This window comes from Phodopus roborovskii, unplaced genomic scaffold (assembly GCF_943737965.1).
Source record: "Phodopus roborovskii unplaced genomic scaffold, PHOROB, whole genome shotgun sequence".
In the NCBI taxonomy this organism is placed as follows: Eukaryota; Metazoa; Chordata; class Mammalia; order Rodentia; family Cricetidae; genus Phodopus; species Phodopus roborovskii.
In genome coordinates this window covers 9,175,848-9,195,572 of record NW_026126480.1, presented here as the reverse complement: position 1 = coordinate 9,195,572, position 19,725 = coordinate 9,175,848, and the positions used below count along the sequence as shown (strand labels likewise).

Here is a 19,725-nt window from a genome sequence, read left to right as displayed (position 1 = left end):
TACCTGGCCAACAAGCTTCAGTGACCCTCCTGTCTGCACCTCTCATCTAGGCATTTCTGGAATTATATGCATGCTCCATCACACACAGCTTTTTATGTGGTTCTGGGAATCTAGACATGGGCTTTTACACTTGCAAAGTAAGCATTTTACCAACTGAGATATTGTCCTAGTCCAGAAATCCATAATGTTTTCACACATTGCTAAAAATAATAAATTACTAATAATAATCTCATTGAGAAAGAAATTATAAAAGCAATCTCATTCATGATCCCTACAAACCCTACAATATAGCACCAAAGACTCTAAAAATAAAAAAAATAGACTATCTTAAATGAAAATTTAAAGAATACAAATGAAGAAATTTAAGAGGACACGTTCAAAGCTTAGAAGAAGTAATAGTTAAAATGTTGATATTACCTAAGGCAATTTATAGATCCAATGGAATTTCTATCAAAATATCAATAACATTCTTTACAGAACTAGAAAAAGAATCTTAAATAGTCAAAGCTATCTTTAAAAAAAAAAGAAAGAACAAATGGAGACATTACAATACCAGATTTCAAGTCACACTACAGAGCCATAGTTACAAAAACAACATGGTCCTGGCGTAAAAACAGATACACAACAAAACTCAAGGCTAAATGGATCAAAACCTCAATATAAATCCAGCCACACTGAACCTCTTAGAAGAGAAAGTGGGAGGTACCCTTGAACAAATTGTTACAGGAGATGGCTTCCTGAATGTTAACACCAGTAGCACAGACACTGAGACTGACAATAAATGGGACCTCCTGAAACTGAGAAGCTTCTGTAAGGCAAAGGACACAGCCAAAAAGACAAAATGGCAGGCCACAGAATGGGAAAAGATCTTCACTAACCCCACATCTGATAGAGGGCTGATTTCCAAAATATACAAACTCAAGAAGTTAGTCACCAAAACAACAAATAATCCAATTAAAAAGTGAGGTACAGAACTAAATAGAGAATTCTCAATAGAGGAATCTAAAATGGCTGAAAGACACTTAGAGAAAGTGCTCAACATCCTTAGCTATCAGGGAAATGCAAATCAAAACAACTCTGAGATACCATTTTGCACCTGTCAGAATGGCTAAAATAAAAACCACCAAGGAGAGTTTATGCTGGAGAGGATGTGGAGAAAGAGGAACACTCCTGTACTGCTGGTGGGAGTGCAAACTTGTACAGCCACTTTGGAAATCAGTATGCAGGTTCCTCAGGAAAATGGGAATCAGTCTACCTCAAGATCCAGCAATTCCACTCTCAGGCATATGCCCAAAAGATGCACATTCATACAACAAGGACATCTGTTCAGCTATGTTCATAGTAGCATTATTTGTAATAGCCAGAATCTGAAAGAAACCTAAATGTTCCTCAACTGAAGATTGGATGGAGAAAATGTGGTACATTTACACAATGGAGTACTACTCAGTGGGGAAACAAACAAACAATAGAATCTTGAAATTTACAGGCAAATGGATGGAACTTGAAGAAATCACCCTGAGTGAGGTAACCAGTCACAAAAAGACAAACATGGTATGTACTCAGACATATATGGATATTAGACATAGAACAAAGGATTATCAGTCTACAATCCACACCTCCAGAGAAGCTAGGAAAAAAGGAAGACACTAAGAGAGACATTCATGGTCCCCTGGAGAAAGGGAAAAGATCTCCTGAGCACATTGTGAACATGGGGGGCAGGGGTAGGGGAGAGGGTGTTAGAAAGAGAAGAGAAGAGGGGGGGGGACGACATGAGGGACCAGGAAGATTAAGTCAGGGGAAGAAGAGAGGATAGCAAGAAAAGAGATACTTTAAGAGAGGGAGTCATTATAGGTTTAAAGAGAAACCTGGCACTAGGGAAATATACAGAGATCTACAAGGATGACCCCAACTAACAATCTAAGCAATAGTGGAGTGGCTGCCTTAAATGCCCTTCCCCAGTAATGAGATTGATGACCACCTTATATGACATCCTAGAGCCTTCATCCAGTAGCTGATAGAAGCAGAAGCAGAAGCACAGACCCACAGCTAAGCACTGAGCTGAACTCCTTGAATCCAGTTGTAGAGAGGGAGGAATGATGAGCAAAGGGGTTAAGACCAGGCTGGGGGAAACCCACAGAAACAGCTGAACAAGGGCCCAGACTGACAGCTTGAAAACCAGCATAGGACTGAACCAGGCCCTCTGAATGTGGGTGTCAGTTAGAAGTCCTGGGCAGTCTATGGGGCCTCTGATAGTGGAACAGTATTTATCCCTTGTATACAAATGGACATTGAGAGCTCACTTCCCATAGAGGGATACTCTTTCAGTCTAGACACACAGGGGAGGGCTTAGGCCCTGCCCCAAATAATGTGACAGACTTTGATGATCCCCCATTTAAGGCCTTACTCTCCCTGTGAAGCAGAAGAGGGATGGGATGGGGGTTGTTGGGGGTCATGGGAAGATGCAAGGGAGTGAGAACTGGGATTGATATGATTGTTTCTAATTTAAATAAAAAAAGAAAGAAAGAAAGAAAGAAAGAAAGAAAGAAAGAAAAAAAAAGAAACTATATACTAAAACAGAACAAAAACAGGTGCATAGACCTATGGAACAGATTAGAGATCGCAGAATCAAACCCATGTCTTCATCCACCTAATTACCAGCAATGGCACCGACAACATATACTAGAGAGAGGATAGCCTCCTCTCTCCTGTAACTTGACTTTTACTTCAAATGTAATGTAATTAAAAGCTTCTGTACAGCAGTGGGAACAGTGAGCAGAATGAACCTAGGAATGAGAGAAAACAGGGCCAGGGAAGATGCCTCATTCAGTAGTGTTTCTTTCACAAGTATGAATATGAAGACCTGAGTTTGGGTTGACTGCACCAATTTGAAAAGCTGGGTGTAGTGGTATTTGTCTATCATCTCATCACTGTATGGGTGTTTTGTTTGTCTGTATGTCTGTGCACAATGCAATGCCTATGGAGACTAAAAGAAGGTCTTGAGTTAGACTGCTAGTTAATGGCCATTTGGGTGCTTGAAATGGAACCCAAGTTCTCTCGAAGAGCAACCAGGGCTATTAACTCCTGAGCCATCTTTCTAGTCCTGAAAATAATATTAATTTATGTTTTCCTAAAATAACATATAATATATATGTGTTCACAGGTATACACATTAAATGAAGTTATTCCATGTAGGACGATACTGTTTTCCCCCAAGAACCACTGCCTATTTAACAAAGACCTCAATACCAAGCATAAGAAATCTTGCTTTGAGTTGTTTGTCAGGGGAATGCAAGAAACTTCATAAAACAATATAGGCTATTGCCATTGCCCTGGGTTACTTCCCAGAATTTAAAGAAAAGCCCTTATTCCTTAAGACTCCACATACTTTAGACACAGGACTTAGAATAATTGAGCCAATGAAGAGGCCTGGCAGCCTCCTGTCCAAGGATTAGCTTTTATAGTACCAGAAGGTGCTATGCAAGCTGCCAAGGGGAAAACAATCATCAATTGTGGCAGTTTGAATGTAATTGACCCCATAATCTCATAGGCACTATTGGAAGGTGTGGCTTTGTTGTTATAGGTATGGCCTTGTTGGAGGAAGTGTGTCACTGTGGGGAAAGGCTTCGAGGTTTCTTATGCTCAGGATGGAGACCAATGTCTGAGACCATTTCCTGTTGCCTTCTGATCAAGATGTAGTCAGCGCCATTATCTACCTGCACACTGCCATGCTCCCTGCCATGATGACAGTAGACTAAACCTCTGAAACTTACGCTGCCGCCTCAATTAAATGTTTGTATATTGTCATTGTTTGTATATAGGAGGGCAACTGATGCTTTTGGGTTTTTCTTTTTAAGTTAATCATATACAAATGATAAATAGGCTGAGAAAGAAATCAGGGAATCAACACTCTTTATAATAGCTTTAAATAATATAAAGTATCTTGGTTTAACTCAAATTAAGCAAAAGACCTGTATGACAAAAGCTTCAAGTATTTGAAGAAAGAAATTGAAGAAGATATCATAACATGTAAAGATCTCCCATGCTTATGTATAGACAAGATTAACAGTAAAAATGGCCATTTTACCAAAAGCAATCTACGGATTCAATACAATCCCCATTAAAATCCCAACACAATTCTTCACAGACCTTGAAAGAACAATACTCAAATTCATATGGAAAAACAAAAAAACCCAGGATAGCTACAACAATCCTGTACAACAAAAGAACTTCAGGAGGTATTCCATCCCTGATCTCAAGCTCTACTACAGAGCTATAGTAATAATACTCACATAGTATTGACATAAAAACAGACAGAAAGATCAATGGAATTAAATCCAAGACCCAGACGCAAATCCACACACCTATGGACACCTGATTTTTGACAAAGACAAATCATACAATAGAAAAAAAAAAAGGCATCTTGAACAAATGGTGTTGGTCTAACTGGATGTTGGCATGTAGAAGAATGCAAATAGGTCCACATAATCTATCAACCTGCAGGAAACTCAAGTCCAAGTGGATCAAAGATCTCAATATAAATACAGATACACTGAATCTGATAGAAGAGAAAATGAGAAATAATCTTGAATGCATTGACATCGGAGACAACTTCCTGAACAGAACATCAATAGCACAGGCACTAAGATTAGCAATTATTAAATGGGAGCTCATGAAACTGAATAGCTTTTGTAAGACAAAGGACACTGTCAATAGTACAAATGGCAGCCTACAGATGGGCAAAATATCTTCATCAACCCCACTTATGACAGTGGGCTAATTTCCAAAATATATAAAGAATTCAAGAAACTAGATATCAACAAACCAAAAAAAATCCAATTTAAAAAATGGGGTACAAGATATAAACAGAGAATTCTCAGAAGAATCTCAAATGGTCGAGAAACAAGGAGATGTTTAATACCTTAGCCACCACAAAAATGCAAATCAAAATGACTCTGAGATTCCATCTTACACCTGCAAAATGGCTAAGATCAAAAACACAAGTGACAGCTTATGCTGGAGAAGATGTGGAGAAAGGGGAACACTCCTCCATTGCTGTGGGAGTACAAACTTGTACAGTCACTTTGGAAATCAGTGTGGTGGTCTCTCAGAGAACTGGGAATCGTCATACCACAAGAACCAGCTATACTGTGCTCTTGGGCATATACCCAAAGGATGCTCAATCATACCACAAGGACACTTGCTCAGCTATGTTTATAGCAGCTTTATTTATAATAGCCAGAACCTAGAAACAACCTTGTATAAAGAAAATGTGGTACATTTACACAGTAGAGTATTACTCAGATGTTAAAAACCAGGACACTAGGAAATTTGCAGGCAAATGGACGGAACTAGAAAAAAGAAATCATCCTCAGTGAGGTAACCCAGACTGAGAAAGATATGTAATCACTCATAAGTGGATATTAGCTGTAAAATAAATGATAACTATGCTATAATCCACAGACCCAGAGAGGCTAGGGTTCATGGGCTCAGGGGGGCACCCCAATCTTCCTGGCAAGGAAGAATAGAAGATATTTCCTGAGCAGACTGAGGGCAGGTGGGGAGCATGAGCAGTCAAGTTGTGGGGATGCTGGAGGGGGAGAGTACTGAAAGAGACTAATGGAAAGGGAGGCATTTTAGGGTAAGGTAAAAAAACCTGGCACAAGGGACTTTCTTAGGAATCTACAAGGAAGACTCTAGCATAGATTCCTAGAAATAGCAATACATAGCCTGACTTGGTCATCTCCTGTGACCAGATTGGTGCCTAGCCCAGTTGAACAGATGCAGACCCACAGCCAGGCATTAGACAGAGTTCAGGGAATCCTGCAGAAAAAGGGGAGGAAGGATTGCAGGAGCGAGAGGGGCCAAGGACACCATAAGAAAACTCACAGAATCAACTAACCTGGGCTCATAGGGACTCACAGACACTGAACCAACAAATCAGGGAGCCTGCATGGGACTGACCTAGGTCCTCTGCAAATATGTGAGAGTTGTATAGGTTGGTCTTCTTGTGGGACTCTCAACAGTGGGAACAGGGGCTGTCTCCCAAACTTTTATAGGCTTTTGGGAACCTACTCTTCATACTGGGTTGCCTTGCCCAGCTTTAATACAAGAGAAGTTCTTAGTCTTACTACAACTTGATTTGCCATGTTTTGTTATTACCCATGGGAGACCTGTCCTTTCCTAAACAGCAATTGAGGAGTGGATTGTGGGTGGATAGGAACAGAGGGGTTTGGTGGTAGGGACTTGGAGGGAAGGAGGGAGTGAAAACGGAATCTGGGATGTAAAATAAAAACAAACAAACAAATAAATAAATTTAAAGAAAAAGAGTTGCCATGGTCATGGTGTCTCTTCACAGCAACAGAAACCCTAAATAAGACAATAGTCCTATCCAGATATGACAGGGAAGATATCCATGCAGGTTCAATAGTGGCACTTATATCTTTAGGGTAATCAACAACTGTCTAATTGGACATAAAGCTCACTTATTAAGAGGGAATTCGTGTGTGAACCTAGCCAACTACAAATGACTGTGAGGGCACAGAACCTAGAGAATTTAATACTGCCATTTTCCAATTTAGTGTAATTTTAACTGCATTCTAAGTACTTATCCTTTTATCCCACAGGTAACTGTAGTGCCCCACTTAAAGAACTTCTTTTTTTATTAAATAGAGACCACTGTAGAAAGCTATGACTTTTCAAAATGAAGAGAACAACTGACTGGGGGTACCCAAGCCCCAGTAGGCATCATTTCTCCCCTTCCTCCCTCCAACTCTTCCCATGTCACCCTCTACCCTTTCTCTCAACTTTATGGCCCCATTTTCTTTAATTATTGCTACATGTGTATGTGTATAAATATATAAATACAACTTCCAGAGTCCATTTAATGTTGATCAAATGTATATATTTTTAGGGTTGACCACTTCATATTAGATAGCCAACTAGCGAACTCATCCCTGGGGAAGACTGATACTTTTTTCATTTTAGTCGTTACTTATATGTAGTTTTTATTTAGGGTTGGGGTCTTGTGAGATTTCCATCCATGTTTGCATGTCAACCATGTTTTATCATTATACAGGTCTTCTTTAGGTGACCACATTATTTTCATGGGTGCAGCTTTCCTGACATATATAGAAGACACCATCTTGAAGCAGATGTTCTAGTTTCTGGATCTTTCGATTTTTCTACTTCATCTCTTCTGTGATGTTCCCTGAGCCTTGGGCATAATAAGATCCCTAAAGCTTGCTAGCTAACCAGCCTAGCCCACTCAGTGAGAGGCCTTGTCAAAAAAAAAAAAAAAAAAAATAAGGTAGAGAGGGACTAAAGAAAACACCTAACAGCAACCTCTGGTCTCCATATGAATAATGTGCACATCCATTTGCATATGCACAAGCACACACGCACACACACACACACACACACACACACACACACACACACGAACACAACCATATTTAGGCATGGTGGCTCATTCATTTAATCTGAGCACTCAAGAAATTAAGGCAGCAGGGTTGCATGAGTTTGAGGCCAACTTGGGTGACAAGAATCAGATCTGTTTCAAAAATCAAAACAGAGACCAGGGACAAAGCTCAACGAGTCAATCCTGGTGACCTGAGTTCAATCCCTAGAATGCAAGCTGGATGTGCCAGTGAGCATTTGTAATCATAGCATACCTACAGGAAATAGGACCCAGAGGTAGGAGTTATCTGGAAACTAGCTAGCACCCTCAAAACAAGTTTTGCCTCAAGAAACAATCCTTATTATGCCCAAGGCTCAGGGAACATCACAGAACTACACCAGCTTCTTATGTGAACTCAGGGAACTCAGGTCCTCATGCTTGAGTAGCAAACTTTTTATTAACTAAACAATCTTCTGATCTCATCAGATCCTTGGTTGTTTGTTCTGTGAGCTGTTTTCCAGTTTTCTGAAGAAAGACCTCACTAACTATGCCCTGCACTGTAACTATTCAGTTGTACATTCCTAACTTCTGGCTTTTATTTCATTCTTCCAAATTATAAATTAATACCAACAACAGTGAGATCCTCAGCACTATTTCCATGTTTCTCTGACAGAACCTGGCATGATATTTTATATTTAATTATTTGGTATGAATAGTCACTATTTTGTTAACCACGCATGCTTTAGCTCCCACTGCTAACAGGTATTTGCTATTTAGAATATTTAGATATTTACATTGTTAACATTTGAAATTACATGGTAATGGTTCAGGATCATAAAAAAAACTAGCAAAATGTTTATTACTAGGTTATGATGTAAACATAACCTCATATCTTCTTGAATGGAATATTTATTCCTTCATGAAGGAATAAAATTGTCTTTCAGTGATTTATGAGTTATAGACTTGAATTATCACCTGTGTATCATTTACTTAAAGAATAAATCATCATTTTGGAGTCTTTACTTGCTTTCACATGAAGAATCAGAACCTTTGAATTATTTATAGATCTATAAAAATTACAATTATTTTGTAGAAAAAATTATAAGGGCTGGGGATATAGCTGAGTAGTAGAATTCTTACCTAGACACAAAGGCCTTGTGTTTAGTGTCTAGCATCGTCAAAAAATGATAATGAACTAATAATTACTGTTATTATGAATACCATAGTGAGTTTGAGGTCAGAGACCATTTTTTTTTTTTTTTTGAGATAGGTTTTTTTTCTTACAGTGAGTCTCCGAGACAGAGCTCAGGTTGTCAGTCCTGTACAACAGATACTTTTCCTGCATTCTGCCCTACTTTCCTAGATGGTTAGTCATTCAAGTTGATCTGGGTCAATCTTCTTTTATATTTTGCTACTGAGGCAACCATACCTTTTAATGCTAAAAATATTACATGCATAGAGATGCTTGCTGCATTTTATTAAGAGACTATGCCTAGAGTTGTTGTTATAGTGGTCATAAAACTTTTGTAATTAAAAAGTCACAGATACTAGTACATTCTAAAATTAGCAGGAAGATTTTTAAGAAGAAAGGATATTTACATATCAATAAATAAGGTAGAGGGTTATAGAAGAAGATGTCCAGTGTTCACCTTTGGCTGCTCTATGTATGTGGATAAGGATTCACAACCACATATGAAACACAGATGCACAAGTTGAGGTACTTTTAACAACGGGTTATCAAAACCCAAACATAAAGTCAGCGTTTCATCCTTTTATCTGTCCTCAAGTGGATTTAAGGAACACAAGAGTGTATGTCAATAACCACAAAGGATGCCTGAGAAACAAGCAAGCAAGCTGTCAGGTGGTCTGAAATAGATGGACTAGAACAGATAGAAATTGACCAGAGGTGTAATCAAAGGGAGAGCTTCTCCATGGCATGGCTGACAGGTGACAAGGCACAGTGTGCTAAACAGGGAGTGGAAAAAATGGTTTAGAGCTTAAAATGGTAGAAACATCAAGGCACCTGAAATATTCTGACTCTACCATTCTCCATTTGAGGGTTATCAGAACCTAGAGGTCCCTCTATATCAGGCCAAGTCTGTTACACTCTCCTCATTTGCCAATCAGAAATCTTACGAGAACCAGCTTTCCTGGCTAGAGGAACCTGAGATCTCAGCAGAGTCCCCTGGGGAATTGCTGTGCTTGCTGTCATACCTGTGCTCTCCTCAGCCTGATTGAAGCCACAGATCTGGCAGATGCTCTGGACCCACTTATTCATGTCGGCCTCTGTCTCAGCCACCAGGTAAAAAGTACGCTCACTGGTCTTGATATCAAACACAAAACTATCTTGAAGCTCTTTCTTGTTGAAGGTCAGGCCTGCATCCACTTGCTCACAGAAGTTCAGGTTGATGATCCGTAGGGGTTTCTTGGAGTGCTCATTCTTGTAATATTCCAGAACATCTGGGTCACCACTCATCCGGCCACTCCGTAGGATGAACCAGCGTTTCTTCCAGGCCTAAATCACCAGAGGTGCAGAAAGAAGAAGGAGAAAATGCCATTAGTTATTTTAAAGCTTTTAGCATGTCCTCACATATCTATTTAGGATGGCTAGGGCCTGGAGAGAAAGACTCCAAGATCATCTTATGAGGGACCCACCAGATTGCTCAGTGGATAAAGGTACCTGCCACCACACTAAATGGTTTGAGCTCAGTCCCTGAAATCTACAAGGTATGAACATTATCACCTGACCTCCATATGTGCATCATGACATTTGTGTTCCCCCAAACAAATATGTAATTAAATAATTAAGATTACCATATAAAAGAAGCCAACTGGCAGAAGAAGACTGGGAACCTTTGGCAATGGGCTACATATAACAAAACAAGAGCCTTCCCCAACAAGGAAAACAAAAATATGAAAAACAACCCCCTCCAACTCAAGCTCTCTGAATGAGGAAGACGGAGAGTGTTATATGTTACCTATAAAGAATCCAGACTGTCAAGGCCAGAAAGCCTGGGACCTGTGCCAGCTCTCTAGCCCACTTCATTCTTGGTGTGACTTTCTTTTCTCAAATAAACTGTCTCTATTTCTATCACTACCCTTGTGTCCCTAGTCCCTAGTCTTGTGTCAGGAACACAAGAGCCTGAAATCTCAGCAGGTGCCCCCTGTACAAATGTCTATTAACCTAGGGACTGCTGGGCCCTTCTGATACTCACAGCCTACATTTCCCTTTCAGATTTTTCTCAGCTCAAAAATGGAAGATGGTTTCAGAACATGTTAGTACAGGAGTACAAGAGTAGTGCAACTCTTCCTTTAGACTAGACACATACTCATAAAACATTCGGTTAGGGAGCACTTGCAAAGCCATAAAAACCTCAGCTTACAGGTTGAGGCATTGTGAGTTAAAGCAACAATGTCATACCAAGAGTAGCAGAAAATTAATTTCCTAACTTCCTATGGTATGTCTCTTACCAGTCATGATGTCAGTGAAGAACCACTGCTAGGGAATCTTGGTAGAAATGCTCTGAGCATCTACCTTTAGGGTCCCCTTTTTTATCTTAAGTCCTGACATAGTTTCCCTAAGACCTGTGGAAGTTCCTTGCTCATGCCAAGCATTCCATCTATATTACTGAATAAATGTCTTATATTATTCCTTATTATAAAATTTAAAACTTGACTACATGTGCTCTTAATCTATCTTCTACATTGTATCTCTTCAACAAGACTGAGTAAACTCTAAGCAGAACTGATACACAGGATAAAAACAATCCCCCACAAACAACCAAAACTAAATAGTTTCAGAGCTTTGGGTTGAGTCTGAGCTCTGCTACAGACTTATTGCATGATTTTTCAACTAAGTTACTTCTTTGGATCTTTCCTTATTTATGGAATGAGAATCATAGCCACCACTATCATCACCTACCCTATTTATGAGAGACTTTTTTTAATGCAAATAAGCTCAGAATACTACAAATGTCAATGATTTTATCATCATCATCATCATCATCATCATCATCATCATCATCACTACCACCACCACCACCACAATCCTTCCAATCTCCAGGGAGGTATATTAATTTTACCAATACTTCACACTCACCTTGTCCTCAGTTTCCTCAGTAACCAACTCTCTTGACTAGTCCTTACAATTTCCTTGCTTCTTTTCCCATTTTTTCTTGTTTACTTGGCAAAACCACAACCTTCTTCTAAGTCTAATGTTCTGCCTACTTAACCTGTTCTCACGTGGCTTTCTCCAGCCTTTACATGGGCCACTTACAATGCCTGACAATCCTATTGACCTAGTCCAGGACTTCTTGTACTCTTTGGTAACAATCTCTTATCTTTCTTTAAATCTCCAAAACTTCTACTCTTTTCTTCTTTCATGAGAAAATATAATCAAAAGCGGTCCGATGCTACATTTACTAGTGCACCTGCATCCACAGCCACATTCTCTGGAGAGTACAGGAAGCCCTTCTAATAATTAAAGCAGCCTTCCTCCCTAGTTACACACCCTTTCACCCAGCTGGAATATCACTTCAACAACTGCACCCTCTCCAGAGTAGTCGCTTCATCCTTCCCTGTTAGAATCATTTCCATCATCTCAGAAAAAAGAAGTTTCTTGTTTTCGCATTCATCTCTGACTGTGACTCAGTTTTTCAATTCCTCTTCAGTTAAGCTTCAAACAGTTTCTATAGTACTATGCTTATTTGTTTCATCTCCTATATGAAGGCACTTCCATTAGTCTGCTCTTCACTGTACCTCTGGAATAACGTATCAAAGGCCTTGAAGACTACAGTGCTGTTAACTAGTTCTTGAAACTTACTATGATCTCTCAGGAACATTTAACACTGGCCTATTAGTGACACACCTTCATTGTGTCACCTTCATTGAAATACTTTCTTTGATGGACTTCAGCATCCACTGTCAATTTCCCATACGGTATTGCTTTTCCAGGTGCTAGTGCTGGTTTTTTTTTCTTCCCATTCTCTCAGTTCTATAGAGTATTCCAACGCTCAGTTCTCTGATGGACTATCTCTACACCCACCATTGGTTTAAAGCCATCTACTTGCTGCAGTTTCCAAATGTCAGACCCTGGTCTAGCCCTATCTGAGGAACCTGATGCCTAGACCCAATTCTCCATTATTAAAAATTTCAAAACTAGTATGTTAAAAGTGGAACTTTCAGCCAGGCACAGTGTCTCACACTTGCCATCTCATCATTTGACGAAGAGGATTGTTGCCAGTTTGATGTCAGGTAGGGATACATAGTAAGTACGAGGCCAGCCTAGTATACAGATAAGACTCTGTCTCAACTCCTATTAACCTCCAAAATTTGACCTTCTAATATCCCTCAGACTCATTTCTTACTATAATCTTTCCCATCTTAATTATGGCTATCACATCCTTCCTGTGTCAAAGTCAAGTAATTCTCATATTAAACATTCAGTCTATCAACAAATTCTGTCAGTGAAAGAGTTCAGAATATCTGTTCCTTATCTCCCCTGTTGTTCTCTAATTTCATTGTGTGATTATGTGTCTGTATGTTTGAAATGTGTGCATGCTACAGTGTGTGTGTGTGTGTGTGTGTGTGTGTGTGTGTGTGTGTGTAGATCAGAGAACAACTTGCTGGGGTCAATTTTCCTCTTCTACTTCATGCTTATTGAGAATTGACCTTAGGTCACCAGGCTTGGCAGCAAATGCACTGTCTCACCAACCCATAATTGCATTGATTTTAATACCCTTTATAATTTCATTCAACAATCTATTCACAAAAGTTAGGTCAGAAAGCAGGATAGGATGTAAATCAAGATAGACTGTAAATCAGAGTAACTGGTCATTTTATGCATGAAAACTGTCTATCCGTTATCCACTCAGAGTAAAAGCAATTTGCTTCTGATGGGCCCCTTAGCCTAGGTTACAATTTAGGTCTTAGATAATTTCAAAGCTTTGGTCTCAGCTTGTAATGCTATTTGGGAGATTGTAGAATCTTTAAGAAATAAGGCCTTAGGTCATTGATGATGTGACATTGAATGGACTATACGGACTGTCTTCTCTGTTTGCTCCCTGGCCAGAGAGATAAGCCGCTTGCTCTAAAACATGCTCCCTGTCATAAGGTGCTTCCCTACTCTAGCCTAAAACAACAGGGCTGATGACTGAACCCTCTAAAACTGTGATCCAAAACAAGCCTCTTTTTCCTCTCTTGTTTTTTCCCTCTTCATGGTGCTGAGGGTTGTACCCAGGGCTAATGTTCTGTCTTTTCTCTCTATAAGCTGATGATCTCACAGATTTATGAAAACTTAACTAACACAGCCTGGCATGCCTGAACATCATGTCCCATCTCATTATCTCACATCAGTGTAGTCCATTTTGTTATCACACTGGCCTTAAACACTACCAGGTGCACACCTGCCTCGGGCTCTTAATTTTAATTGTTCTCTCTGGAACACTCCTTCTCCCAGCATTTCTATTTCGTATTCTTTATTTCAATTGCTTATCCAAACATCACATTGTTGAAGAACTGCTCCTCATCTCCCACCCCTCCCCTTGCAAACACTCACATTCCTCTTTCTCCTTGTCTGGTTTCACTGGTGTCATCGGTCTTTTTAGTACTCACACCAATTCTGCTGATTGTTTGCACTCACTTCCTGGAATGTAAATAGCACCAGCACAGGGACCCTTTCATTCTCATATGTTATCTCTGGTGTGGGGTTTTTAATGAGAGATGTCCCCCATAGGATCAGAAATCTTAATACTTGGTCCCTAGTTAGTGGTGTTGTCTGGGAAGTTTAGGAAATGTACCTTTTTTTGCTGGAGGATGTATGTCACTGGGGAGGGTCTCTGAGAGATTATGGCTTGCCCCCACTTCTAGTTTGATCTCTCTGCTTTGTGTTGGAAGATATAAGCATTCAGCTTCCTGCTCCTGCTGCCATGCCTGTCCCTTGCTGCCATGTTTTTCCCCCATGATAGACTTCTATCCCTCTGAAATCATAAGCCTAAACAAACTTTTCTATAATTGCTTTGGTCAAGGTGTTTTATCACAGCAACAGAAAAGTAACCGATATACGCCTTACTCTCATGTAATAGTTACAATATTTAGAATAGTGCTTGGCCCATGTATAGTAATCAAAAAATATGCTCCTTAATTGATTGCTTTCTAGCATGAAGTCTTTATGGCACTTAATTGGTCAAGGGGAATATACATGAGGTCTGACAAGCCTTAGATTAAATTAAAATAGAAAATTGATGTATTACCATATATAATAAAGTTGAAGAAGATAAAATAAAAGGTATTTAATTATAGTCACATCAAATCCTGTCCTGGCCACTGTTTATGAAACTCTATATATTTGTATAGAGGTGTCCAGCAAATACAGTTATATATACATATTATATGCAGAATATTATGTAGAATATATTATATAGTGTATAAATACCATGGTACATTAAAAATGGTTTTAATAGGTCAGCTTCTGTTTGAGGTGAAGTATCCCCTTCAGTGCCTGTGTCTTTGGAATGGCTGTATCTAAATCAGTGATGTACGGATGCAAGCACAAATAAATACCCAGAGACACTTCAACAAGAAGAAAAAGTTGTTTGCTATAGATACTTTAAGAGCTTCTCAAGTTCTCCTTCCAAGGAAGTAGTACAGGCCAACAGTCAGCTGCTTACAAGATGCTAATGTATTCGAGACACAATGGGCAAAGCTGTCTGTAGCTCACATCCCTCTTCTACCATAGTTGTTCTCCTCTGTTTCTCGGTATTCTCCCATCTATTCATACAAGAAACACTTACCTAGTGTTTATTATGTTCCAGGCACTATTCTAAAACAGCAGTTGTCAACCTTCCTAACGCAGCAGCCCTTTAATATGGTTTCTCATGTTGTGGTGATACCAACCATAAAATTATTATTATTATTATTATTATTAACTGTAATTTTGCTACTGCTATGAATCATAATGTAAATATCTGATGTGCAGGATATCTGATATGTGGCCCCTGTGAAAGGGTCATTCAACTCACAGGTTGAGAACCAGTGTTTTGATGCTAAAGACACATCTAGAACTTCTGGTCCCAAACATTTAATACCTTGGACTTGGGAAATTCTTTCTTCAAATCTGCATTTCAATTGTTTGTATGTTCTTATTTACTTTAAGCTTTGAGTCTCTTGAGGCTACTAGGTTCAGTGTGGCCACTAGACACTTGGAACAGTGTGAACATTTGGAAACTCGGCAAACATGTATCGGCATTTTTTTTCATTCAATGAGAACATTAATTTATTCTTTCTAATAGGTGTAATTTAAAAATGTTTTTATAACAGAAAACAAGAGAGGCAATCAAGAGGACTATAGAAAATATGACAAGATAAAAGCATATATTGGATTTTCTATGATGAGAGTTCTTTAACTCTCCCTTTCATTCTGAGCAGTGCACATACTACATATTTATGAAGGGGTTTGGGAGCTTTAGCTGAAAATGTCCATGACATAGATAAGAAAAATTATGCTTGGATTAGTGACACGAAATACAAAAAGACAATATGGAAATGTAAGTCCTGAATATGTTGTTAAAAGAAAAATTTTCAGGACTATTCTCATATAGCCAAAATCCTAAAAAATTAAAGTGGATTATGGATTTATATGCAATTCAATAATCTAAAGAGCCAGGTAACTAAGTGGGGCTTATTATGAGAAGGTAGAGCTGATTTGAAATTAACAAATATAACCCACCAAATAGAAAGGCTAAAACTGAAAGCAATGCTATCAATGCAGAAAAGAATACTCATTTTATTTTAAAAACTCAGGAAACAAGAATATAGTTAAATTTGTTGAATCTGCTAAATTACATAAAAGTCCAATATCTAATATTATAGGTTACAGTAAATTCTGAAAGACTGACAAAATTGGGAGGAAGACAGTCACTTCCAACACTGTGCTAGAAGTTCTAGTCATGTAACAAAGCAGGAAACAGATATAAGAAACAACAGACCAGAAAAAGAGGAAAAGACAAGAGAAAAGGAAAGAACTATCCTATTTTCAGATGACATGATTATTTCTGCTGAATCCAAAAATAACTGCTAAAGACTTCCTAGAACATAGTGGTCACAGGATACAAGATATGTAAAAAAAAAAAATCTATTTACTTCTAGACTATTTATTTTATGGTCTAGCAATGAATTTGTTAGCATGGGCAATAAAAATATATATATTGGAGCTGGGTGGGTAGCTCAATGGTTGATTGCTTGCTTACCATGAATAAGATCCTGGGTTTAACCCTCAACAATGAAAACAAGGAAAAGAGAAGAAAAACCCCCACTGGACCTATTATAATCACTTTTTTTTAAAAAAATGAAAAGTATAAATATAACAAAACATTGTGCACATAGGAAATATATGTTATAAACTACACAATGTTTATAAAATTAGTCAAAGTATTCCTAAATATTTAAACAGACATACCATGTCCACAGATTAGAAGAATCAATACATCTTCCAAAATTTATATATATAATTATAAAAATCCCAATGAAAAGTTTTGTTGATGTAGACAAGCTTATTCTATAGTATATATGGGAAGAAAAAAGATGAAAATAGATAAAACAATTTTGGAAAACAAGATTAAAGTGGATAGATTCAGGGCACTATATTTAAGCATTTTGATTTTTATGAGTGTTTGTATGTCTCTGTACCATGTGTGTTTGTGTGTGTTGTGCCCTTGGAGGCCAAAAAAAGGGGAATGGGCATCAGGTGTACGGGGACTGGAGTCATGGATGGTGTGAACTACCATGTTGATGCTGGAACTGAACCTGAGTCCTCTGAAAGAGCAGCCACAGCTCTGAACCAACAAGTTATCTCTCCAGCCCCAGTGCACATATTTTAAATGTCTTACAGCTCTAGCAATGAAGACTATGTGTATTGGAGGAAAGCTATAAATCCACAAAACAAGGTAACAGAACAGAGAACTGAGAATTAGATACATATGATACGCCCACTGATTTTCATTTATCTCTATCATTACAATTATTTCTGGGGGGACAGTACAAATGTAGAGGTCAGAGGGCAACCTGGAGGAGTTGGTTCTCTCCTTCTACCCAATGCAGGGCCTGGAGATGAAATTTGGGTGGCCAGGTTTGTCAGCAAACATCTTCACCCACTGAAATATCTTGCTGCCTCCCATTGAGTTTTGATAAAGGTGCAAAAGAAATTCAAAGGAAGACATATAGCCTTTTCAACAATAGGTGCTTGAGAAACTGGGTATCCATGTAGAAAGGGCCTGGGAAGGAGTGGTGGTACATGCCTATAATACCAACTACTCAGAAGGATGAAGTAATAGGATTATGAGTTCTGAGCCAACTTGGCCCACACAGGGAGACCGCCTATGAAAAAACATTAGGCTAACAGTAACAAAAGATGAATCATGGATTTGAAAATGTCAATGCTATAAAATATTTAAAAAGCAAATAAAGAAGTGGGTGGCTCAGCAGTTAAGAGTGCTTGTTGCTTTCCCAGAGGATAGGACTTAGGTTCTCAGCAAACACATGAGGTAGCACACAGCTCTCTACCTCTAGCTCCAGGGGGGTCTGTCCCTGGCTCCTGTGGGCACTCTTGTGTACATGTGCATGAACACATACACAGATCATCCTCCAAATAAAAAATAAATCTTTTTTTTAAAAAAAGGTAAATAAGTGGAAATTTTGATCTTATGATGAATTTTTAAGTAGTCAACGAAAACAAAGATGAACAGTGCTCTATGCTAGCTATGTGGGATAAATTTAAAAAAAGAGAGAGGCAAGACATAAATATCCTTTCTAAGTGACTTAAAATTTTTATAAAGTTTCAGGAAGAAAAGACATTAATGTATAGCCCTAAAAGAAGAAACAGAGTTTTAAAAGTACCATAAAAAGACACATAATGTCCTAATAGATCACTGGAACAGGAACTCAAACTTTTAGGGACAGAGGCAGAGAGAGAGGAAAAAGGACAGAGAGGAATGACTATAAACAATAAGGAAGGTTGTAAAAAAAAAAAAAGTTGAAAGGATTTTTTAAAAAGATAACACAGTATGAACAAGGCCAAGGCATGAGAAAAAAAAAGGTAAGACAGGTTTGTAAAATTTGGTGATTCTCTCTACTGTGAATTATCTTTATGGGTATTGCGAGCCACTGCAAAGTGCACAGCAGCAAGAAATGTTAAACAGTCCTCTGTACCTACTTGTAAAATGTTAAATAGTGCTCCTCTAGCAATGAGGAAGGTGAACCAGAAAAAGAAAAATAAGACACAAAAAGAACAAAAAACAGAAAGCCCAAAAACAAAACCCAATCTATTTAGAAAGCCATTGCTATAGCTTTCTATAGTCAGAGAAAATGGCAGTCTAAATGAAAATGATGTGACAGTGGGGTCATTAGATTGGGCAACACATTTGAGACTTTTCCGAAAAACAAAAAACCAGAAAAACCAAACTCAAAAACCACCAAAATGAGTACATGAAATAAATAAATAGAATAGTAATAATAAAGACAGAGAGGAAGAAAAGTACATAAGATAAATATACCATCAAAAAAAAATTAAAGTGTTGGAATTTGTGTTTAAAATCAAGTAGATATCCCCACTTGCTCTGATGAAACAGAAGTGACTGTTGTTTTCCTTTTGTACCCAAATCTAGTCAGAAAACAAACCATTTCACAATTGCCCAGACCACAGAGACACAAATGTGGGTACACATGACCTGGAAGTTGCATCACTCCTGCCGTTGAGCAGAGTGAATGTCATGTGATCCTGTCTGTCCTTTGGGTTATGTCTGTAAGTGTGCCGAACAAGGTCATGACTTCCTCCTATTGCTCTTTTGCAACTAGAAAATTAAAATAGGCCCCCAACCGAAACTTAGGATGACTACATCACATTTTAAGTATTCTGTTGGTGGTGAAGGATTAAAAAAATCCCAATATATCAGCCTCTAATGAGATTCCCTAGATCATGAATAAGCATTCAAGTATAAAGGCTGCTTTACATATGGAACAAGAACTTGCTTGGTTTTAGGGTATTCCACACACTAAAGTTGAACTAGGCTACTTCCTGTAGGGGAGTTGTCTTTTGTTTTAAGGAAGCCCTTTTTAGCTTCAATCTTGAAAACTGAAAGTACTTTTTTTTTTAAACAAATGTTTTTATTTTACATCTCAGCTGAACTTTCCCCGTCTGCCTCTTCTCCTAGTCCCCCTCCCCTTCTGCACCCCCCTCATCCACTCCTCCTCCATTTCTAGTCAGAAAAGGGCAGTCCTCCCATGGTTATCAATAAAACATGGCAAATCAAGTTGCAATAAGCTAAGAACCTTCTTTT

At 38.5% G+C, this 19,725-nt stretch overlaps 1 protein-coding gene across 1 annotated transcript in view; it reads right to left on the bottom strand.

Annotated features, from left to right (window-relative positions):
- Gab2 (GRB2 associated binding protein 2) overlaps nt 1-19,725 on the bottom strand; it is a 163,715-nt gene that overhangs the window by 53,558 nt on the left and 90,432 nt on the right. Inside the window, exon 2 of the mRNA XM_051192265.1 lies at nt 9,611-9,911. Within this exon, the coding sequence (XP_051048222.1) occupies nt 9,611-9,911 (301 nt within the window). The remainder of the gene's footprint in view (nt 1-9,610; nt 9,912-19,725) is intronic.